Source organism: Sphaeroforma arctica (assembly GCF_001186125.1).
Source record: "Sphaeroforma arctica JP610 unplaced genomic scaffold supercont1.17, whole genome shotgun sequence".
Lineage (NCBI taxonomy): Eukaryota > Ichthyosporea > Ichthyophonida > Sphaeroforma > Sphaeroforma arctica.
Window position 1 is genome coordinate 68,578 of NW_014040541.1, and position 8,931 is coordinate 77,508.

At 44.1% G+C, this 8,931-nt stretch overlaps 2 protein-coding genes across 3 annotated transcripts; one reads left to right on the forward strand and one right to left on the reverse strand.

The window, feature by feature from the left end:
* Positions 1 to 539: 539 nt before the first annotated feature.
* Positions 540 to 5,477, forward strand: SARC_00532 (hypothetical protein). Its single transcript, XM_014305768.1, has 7 exons — positions 540 to 829; positions 1,055 to 1,112; positions 1,376 to 1,552; positions 1,916 to 2,089; positions 2,930 to 3,072; positions 3,527 to 3,706; positions 4,095 to 5,477. Exons 1-7 carry the CDS (start codon positions 716 to 718, stop codon positions 4,380 to 4,382), a joined length of 1,134 nt encoding a protein of 377 aa, XP_014161243.1. The 5' UTR covers positions 540 to 715; the 3' UTR covers positions 4,383 to 5,477.
* A 176-nt stretch (positions 5,478 to 5,653) lies between these two features.
* On the reverse strand, positions 5,654 to 8,678 carry SARC_00533. 2 transcript variants are annotated; one of them, XM_014305770.1, is made up of 6 exons: positions 8,499 to 8,678; positions 7,824 to 7,884; positions 7,445 to 7,517; positions 7,020 to 7,135; positions 6,456 to 6,555; positions 5,654 to 5,903 (listed from the first exon to the last, which is right to left on the reverse strand). In XM_014305770.1, exons 1-6 carry the CDS (start codon positions 8,654 to 8,656, stop codon positions 5,875 to 5,877), a joined length of 537 nt encoding a protein of 178 aa, XP_014161245.1. In that variant the 5' UTR covers positions 8,657 to 8,678; the 3' UTR covers positions 5,654 to 5,874. The 2 variants fall into 2 exon arrangements, with proteins under 2 accessions (XP_014161245.1, XP_014161244.1); XM_014305769.1 differs by having other exon boundaries at positions 6,451 to 6,555.
* Positions 8,679 to 8,931: the final 253 nt, after the last annotated feature.

Below are 8,931 nucleotides of genomic sequence, written 5' to 3' on the forward strand. Positions count from 1 at the left end.
CATGCATTGAACGCTCGAACCAAACATGCGAGTATCACTGCTATTATTATATACATCATACTGTATTTCATTTATAGTTTATTATAAAAACACATACTAATCCACTTCTCTCTTGAGAGTATAGCAAGCCACAAAAAAATTCACACAGCAGTATTCTGGTACAACTGCAAATGTTTCGAGTCCCAGTATACAAAATGGACCAAAAAGGAGGTTTGACTGTAAATAGAAACATGAGAGCAGATTGCAGCGAAGGCCTTCTACTAGTGAATATGTAAATAGCAGTATAAAAGAAGGCTTTTGCAACAGTTTTTGCTAGCATATGGACTAGGCATGCGCAAGCGTCAGTCATAAGAAAGGCAGGCTTATAAAGCAGTTGTATTGCAGGAATTTTAAATGGTAGTCCTAATGCAGGCAGCCTTACGTAATCTTAAAATGTATTTGTTTTAAACAAACAAAAAACTAAAATGCATTTTGTTATGGAAACAGTGGACTGGTGCTGTCAAAAGTCAAAGACTGGTGTTGTCAACAGTCAAACTGTCAAAATGTCAGTGTCTGTCTCAGTGGTGTGAAAAGTGTCTATGGAAAATTCACGAACTATGTACATACTGTACTGCCGTACCCCAGCTAAATATTATATAAAGGACTCGATATGCGGTGAGTAGACCAGTACACCACTACAGAGTGTGAGTTAACTTTAGCTGCTACAATAAACACAATGCTATCATTAAAGCTTGCCCTGTGTCTTATCCTGTCCCTAATTTTATCTTCACACGCCGAAGTCTTTGGTCTTGATGGAGTCACCGACTTTTCTCCCGAAGAGTTTGATGCGGTAAGGTTAATTCACGCTCACGGCTTCCTACTATTGTGTGCTGGCAAAACTTTGTCGAACGTGGCTGTCTGAAATAGGCTTGTGTGGATATTCAGAATAAGAACTAGTCGATCCGATCATAATTCAATACGATGAAACTCCTTGCTAAAACTAAATCTGCAGCCCTCTTGATTAAATAGCGGACTGTGCTGAACACTAATGTGAAGTTCTTTACTCTATCAACAGACAATCGACGGCACTCACACAAAGAATTGGGTGGTAGCGTTCGTGGCTCCATGGTGTGGTACGTATCTATCTATATTGCTATATTCATCTGTCTCTACTTGTATGTCGAACTTGATCTCGATCTCGTTCTCGACGGGCACCTAAAGACCATGTTGAGTCGCGTAGAGCCGTACTTTGTTACTCCGCAATCCATCCGGAAAATGCTGAAGCTTTACACCATGTCTCAATTCGCCGGATTACATAGTCCTCTCAATCTGACAGTCTAGCCTTCTACGTTTGACATAATACTAAAATGTTTTTTACTAAATCGATGCACTGAAGGTCACTGTAAGACGCTCAAGCCTGTTTGGTCTGAGGTTGGAGTTGCTATCGCAGCAACTGGCCAGGATGACAAGGTTGGGCTAGCGCTGGTTGATGCCGACGAGCACAGGGATTTTGGCATCAAGTACGATGTCACCGGATTCCCCACTATCAAGATGTTCAAGGCTGGGTCTACAGGTAAGCAGTATCTCTAATGTATACTTCTAGGGGGCTGCGCGTGTACCTTTCCGTGAATATGTATATACTATAAATATACATATTGCCAACTCTACTTAGATAATGTATGAGGTCTTATGTGTTATTTTGAAGGTTCAGTTGTTTGTACTTATCTTGCTGTGCAATTGAATTATAGGACAGGTGTCACCTGTTCAAAAAGCGTTTAATGTTCTATGTTGGGTGGAACCTGTACTGTTTCGAAGCTGTACCGGTATTAATTGGGCGATTGCACATATTCGTAGCATGCTTGGTCGGAAAGCACTCGTGATGTTGGGTTACTTTCTGACTTGAGCGACCTCTTATTTTCCTTTGCCTGCACAACAGAGGCTGAGCCATACAACGGTCCACGTGATGTAGACGGTGTGGTGAAGTTCTTGAACGACGAATTTGGCACCAACATATTCATCAAGAAAGCGCCCAAGTCTGTGGTTGAGCTTGACGAGGATAGCTTTGACGGAGTAGCTCTGGACTCAACCAAGAACGTCCTGGTTGAATTCTGTAAGTAGCCTAGGCGCAGCAATGATATATCGTTTGTAGATGCGTATGCAAATTGTGTTTGCCCACATAAAGAGGCTGAACGTAACAAGTTAGCAAACGCATTTGTGGGTCCATCATATATGTATACTTTCAGTCCAAACATATGCATTTATCAATGGAGGGATACAGGAAGATATTATCAATCTGATATATGTAGTGGTTTGTATGTGTGTGGTTTGTATGCATATAAACCCTTCTTTCGAATTTTATATATGTTATTGAATCCTCGTAGGCATCGCAGCACGATTCTGGACAGACAACTACACGTGTACGCACACACCGGAATTTTATTTGTGTGTATGATGTATTCCTGTATTTGTCTATGGTGTCCGTGAGTACTCAGAATTTTACTATAGTTCTGTCTTGGTGTGTTGATATACGATTATGGGAATTTGGGGACGGCTCTGTCCACGTAGCGATCAACTATACGAACAAATGTGTATCTGCCTGACTATCCGGACTACGTCTCTATACGTACATCATACGCACGTTTGTGCGAATTAAAATGTACAGACACACTCGTCTGTGAAGAGCGTGTCCAATTCTTCATTTGACTATATCAAAAATATCTGGACACATACAGAGTTGAATGTGAGTTTATATGCTCGCATGCATGCATTTCTGAATCTGTAACTGGTGAGTATAGCAGAACAACCCTCTTGTCCTCACCTCATTCGCATACCACCCCTGCGAACACCAGTGATACATATCCACTAACAACAGGTCAGCTCATCAGTACAAATCAACAATCGACCAGGAATATGATTAACTTTTTAATGGTGTATATATATACCCAATCAGATGCCCCATGGTGTGGTCACTGTAAGAATCTAGCCCCGGTCTATGAGAAAGTGGCCAAGGCGTACCGGAATGAGGGCAACTGTGTGATTGCGGCGATCGATGCGTCCACCCACAAGTCCATTGGAAGCCGCTACGAAGTCACGGTAAGACGTCTATCTCTATAGAGAGAAATCTGGAAGTATATACGGCCAGTCTGTTTGGTTTAGGAATGTATGGTCTTAATATCATGTTCAATGCGTCCCCCGCAATACACTGGGTGGACGCAACAAACGTGTGCCAATGTGTGTAGAAGACCGATGGAAAGGGCACACTTCAGAAGTGTTGCTTGTAGAAGAGAAGCCTAGATGTACATACCATCGCCTGTCTGTGCGGGTCTGCAAGAAGTGTGTTCTTCTGTACGCATGCCACGCATATCCCGATACTTTCTGAGATATCTTTTTGTCCACTTACGCACATGTGACTGTAACTCAGCTCGCTTCTCACTACCTACACCAACTCTCTGCCCAATGACAGCCCACTGTGGTACACAATACAATGCTAGTCCCACTCCCTTAGTGCTTACCCTGTAGTGTACATTCACACTCCACACCACCGCAGGGCTTCCCCGCGCTCAAGTTTTTCGGCGCAGGCACAACTGAGCCTGAGGACTACTCAACCGGCCGTGACGCAGACTCGTTTGTGAAGTTTATGAATGAGAAGTGTGGGGTAGACCGCACCATTGACGGCAAATTGGGTGCCACCGCTGGAATCATTGAAGAGTTCAACTCCTTTGTTGGGGTGAGTGAGGGATTGGGGCGTATGTTGTTGTAGATGCGTACACACGTGTCTGGTGCACCTTTTCGCAGCAACCGGGGAAGTGTCGGGTGATGTGTTGTGGATTTGATAGCAAATGTACACGTAGTCCTGGATGACTGATTGCCGAGTTTACAAATAATAAGATTGGCGTTTGATGAATCGATCAACGCGATTATTCTACAAATCAGTGACACAACCATACTCTTGAAAAGCGATTGATCGTTTTTTCTATTGGTAGCACATACGCCTCGGAAAAATATTGAGTCTAGGAAACCAATCGACTCTACCTCAAATGATATCACTCGTGTGTTCTATAGTCTTGATCGTCCCTGCGTTCTCATTTGCAACCCACGAACGCGCACACACACAGTCATACAACGCGGGAGACAGCATCTCTGAGCTTGTGGAGAAGGTCGCGCAGTCTGCTAAGGACCACGCAGAACCCGCCGCTCAGCTGTACGCCAAGATCTTTAACAAGATCAAGGAGAAGGGGTCGGCCTACATTGAGAAGGAGAAGGCTCGTCTCACCAAGATGATTGCGGACGGCAAGGCCAAGGCCGATAAGCTGGATATGTTCACGCAGAAGTACAATATCTTGAGCGCCCTTACCGGTACCAGCGAGCCGGTGGTGCCTGCGGCTGGCAAGGAGGAGCTTTAAATGTGGTGGGAAAGTGCGAGGACCTAGTAGAAGGCAGGCAGTGTGTGCTACGCCAATGTCTGTACTTGATTATTGGCTATATGTACACATCACTCGAGTTTATTAGTTAAGCCGCGATATGGGAAGCGTTCGCAGGTCATCCTACAGCCCTCCATACTAAGATAGTATGCGATGTCCACATAATCACTTCTTATCGGAAACGTCGATGGAGAAGTGTGTGTGTATCTGAGCAGGTGCCATTCTTGACTTGCAGATGTGCATACTGTGAGTTGTGGTTTGTAATTCAATCTGTGTTATTCGCAGTGGTAGAAACTACTTAAGCGAGGGGGCGAAAATAAACGGAGTAAGAGCTAACCATATATATAGAGGAGCATGAAATATATTTCAAACGCAGCCTAATACCCAAAGGTTTAAGCATATACGACGTAATTGAAGCGTGTCGGGTCATGTGAACATGCATGGCAGTCATAGGCACGCTTGGTGCCTGAATAGGATATAGAGTGCAGCCAAAGTACACAATTTTCATCTTCAAACAGCACCGTGGTAGCCTAATCTTCACACACGCCATCTACATACCATCTACGAAAGCGCTAGCCGTTCCAAAGGGCTCAACGCTTCGCGTTACATTCTAAAGCTATTGCGATTTCCTCCGTCACAAGGGTACGCTAACGTATGAAGTGGTGTGGTTGTTGATATCATTCATACTATCGCTGCGAACGAAGTCCTCATCTCGCTGCGAATCACACATCCCCTACTCTGACTGACGAGGCAGGGCAGGGCACAAGGCCCGTTGTGAGGTGTGGCGACTATATAGGCGTGATTTGTGCAGTTATGCGGCCGATATGCGGCAGAACGCACCAGAATGCAAGCCGATGTACCTCTACACGCATCATCCACATCAGTCTTGATTCTCTAGAATTTTTACGAATCTATAGAATGTATCGCAATTAGGACATTTGGGGGACGACCCTTGCACCATTTGTCGCTGGTATGCCTCCGCGCCTGTGAGCGTTGACACGTGGGTACACACCTTCAACCAGGCTGCATGTGAGGCCATCGCGTCAAGCAATGTAATAGAAGGGCACAAGCCGAGAGATACCGAGTCTTGCTTAAAGTGTATCGATCCAGCTTGTATTCAGCCCATTGCATCAGTTTCTATCTTTATTTATCACTACTTTATCTATGTGTCTGTCTATCTAAATGCTTTAAATCTTAGTTCTGTCGATTCCCCAGCCTCGCACACCTCTACAAACCATCAACGCCTTATTGCTTTGAAACCTTGGCGTGCATTCATTCAATCGCCTTCTTTCACTCATATATTACAAAAAACTCCACTTCATATCAGTCCTTATACCGCTCTTATCGCTTGTGCTACAAATCACTGGTTTGCAATTGCGCCACCATGGTGGCAAAGTACGCCTGCATCTCCTTCATCTTCTCGACTGTTTCCGCAATCTGTGCCTTGTTCATCTGTGACTTAACCTCTTCCATCTCACTCGCCAGTTCGGGAAGCACCAACTCCTATTGATGGAGTGAACGAGATTATATTTCCGTTAATCGAAAAACAAGAAGAAAAACGGGTATACAGATATGTCATGATATGTCATGATATAATCTTGTTGGGGCAACGGAAGGACATAAATCTCATGCGTTATGTAATAGCTGATGTAGACCGAATTCCGTCCAGGCTGAGCAAGATGACTAACCGTCAAATATCATAACATATTATACTCCTGTGTTTTAAGTTCATTAGCGAAACATGGGATACACACCTGTTCGACCCCCTGTTACTATCACAGACACCGTACATCATTGACAGCCATCGAGACGCAGACAGCACAAATACAATTTAGCGGTCCCCTCCCACATTCTAACTGCTTAAATGGATATAAAAGACCCATATCAAGCTTGAAGATATATCTGATCTCTATTTGACAGTACAGACTTGCCTTCACAACTGTCAACTTCGCATCATTCACAGTTATGCCAGCTCATTTAAGCGCTCAGTTACACCACAATAACTCGTCTGCAATATCCACACTCATATGTATATGGCCTCTGTACATACGTTACCGTCTTCGAGCTCCATGCTAACGTGTATAGTCTCTCGCTTCTTATTGCGCACTCGTTTCCTGCCTGTGCCTGACGGGTCTACTTCGTCATGGCTAGAAGTCTGCAGTGGCGAGACACGAATAGTTCACATGAGTATGAGATCTACAAAATGCACTTCCTGAACAGGATATACAGCCCCATACAATAATAGACGTGACATAGGTTTCTGCGTCTGGGTGTCTACCAGTAAGCACAAGTTTGAGGCCATATACCATCACACGGATACAAATTTGTTGTCTTGCGATATATTTACCCACCATCCGCATCTATAGCAAACAAGTCAATGGATATATACAAAGAAGGCTTAACATAGTATACAAAAAGCACGCTATTCATCTGTCACAATACACTGATACTGACCAGACAGTTAAGCACATACAGAAACCTATAAACCACCTAAGGTGCGCGCAGAGAAGGTTGAATAGTGAGGGCCATGTCTCAGTATGGCAGCCCAAAAGAATACTGATACATCAATCATACCACATGATCCTTATACAGCGTATGCGCAGTGTAGAGACAACATACGTGAATAGCTATTGACGGCCTTCTCCGCGTGGTACTGTCAGTGGCGTATTTGGCTGACGACGGTACTATCCCACTTACTCGGTGACTGCCTATCCGTCTCGTGTTGGATCTGGGTGCTATATACATACGCGATAGCGGCGTTCATAAATGATATGTGTCAGTGGGATTTCGATATATACCAGTCATGATCTATAGAGCGAGCTTGTAATTACTGATGATGCGGAAGAATACGTAGACTATCATCACGAGTGATCTCAGAAGGAGAAATGCCACAAGCTTCCCCATGGCTTATTAACTATGCATCATGTATATGGCTGGTTCCGTATGACAGTGTTATATGGCTGGGTCTATATATATGCGGCTTATGTATTATGTGGTTACCCAATATCAACAGAAATGACCAGAAGTGGCCAATTTAGACGTACCATTTTGTGGCTGTAATCCACTTATACGTTTCGAGACTCTACCAGATGTCCGCCTCCTGATTTCGGGTTCATCCTAAACAAAACAATAGAACAGTAAAAGACTGTGTCATTAGAATGTTACTTTCTTAACGAGAAGAACGACAAGCACATACATGAAACCTTATTCTGAGACATGAGCCGAGCCCAGTGGTGTTTATTACAAGTTCGTTTGCATCGTTTGGGTACGCCAACGAACAAGCAAGTTGGCGAAGTAAGAGTCTGAGACCAGTACACATGGCGTCGAATAGCTATGTTGGGACAGGATCCGTTATAGCGGGTACAGAATATATGAGACAGGCTAGTTACGCAGTTCAACATACAACACGCCGGACTCACGAACCTTTACTGTTCTGTCCGCTCCTTTCCTCTGGTCAATCAACTTCATGCGTGGCTGTATAGCGCTGTATTTGAAAGGTGTAAAGTTTAGGGACAGCCCAATCACGAATGAAATGGGCTATTGTATCGTAGTGGAGCGTTCAGAAGTACGCGAGGGATTCTGCGAGGAAATTCGAAGGTTGGATACTGATCGCATATATGCTTGGAAAGATTCACGTAGGTTGTTGACCTATACACATGTACGAAGCGGGCCAAGAATAGACCCCGCTACACTCAAAGAGTGTCTGAGGCAGGTACATCACAGGAAACGGTGCAAATATATAATGTAATGCATAGTATATCTCGTACAGGTTCAACAGGTTGTAAGGTAAACAGCCACAATCGGTTCTAGCGCATGTGATTACGTTGTAGTTTAAATTCAAACGTGATTGCAACCTCGCACTCGGCTTGCAAACAGAGAATATCACATGAGTAAATTGCGGGAGCACGAAAGGCAGCCCGGTCTTATATTTGACACAACACAGCACCTATAAGCAAGCCAATGAAGAATGTATATCTACAGTCTTGTCTGAATTTTACACCGATCATATCTATAAGTTGGGACCAAAATCGTGAACAAATCCAGCACATCACAACACACCCGGAACACAGGTAATAAAGTTTACCATTGTCTTCATACCTCAGACATGTTCGTAGAGCGCTGCTGTCAGGAACGTCTTCAAGCGTAGTCAGTAACTGGCTGATTGTTATCTCCTTGTTACTGTGTGACAGTCTTGCTAAGAGCTCGCCTAGATAGGTCCGCATGCGGTCTTCGAGTTCGTAGGCTTTTCTTTGCATACACTGCACGCGGCGCTGCACTGAGGGATCAGACCGCGAATGTAAATTAGGGATAGCATAAATACTGGCTGTGGTTGGTACACAGCTGTATATAAAATGCGGAATATTTCATTCTCGTTCCATACGGGCTTGAAGTCAATACTATTTATGTACTAAATAATTGTTGATATCCGGGAAATAAAGCAGACATGTAACCATCAGAAAATCTACCGCGGAGGTACGCAATAAATTCCAGTCTAGGCGTGCGACATTGTACAGGTGCAAAAAAATCATAT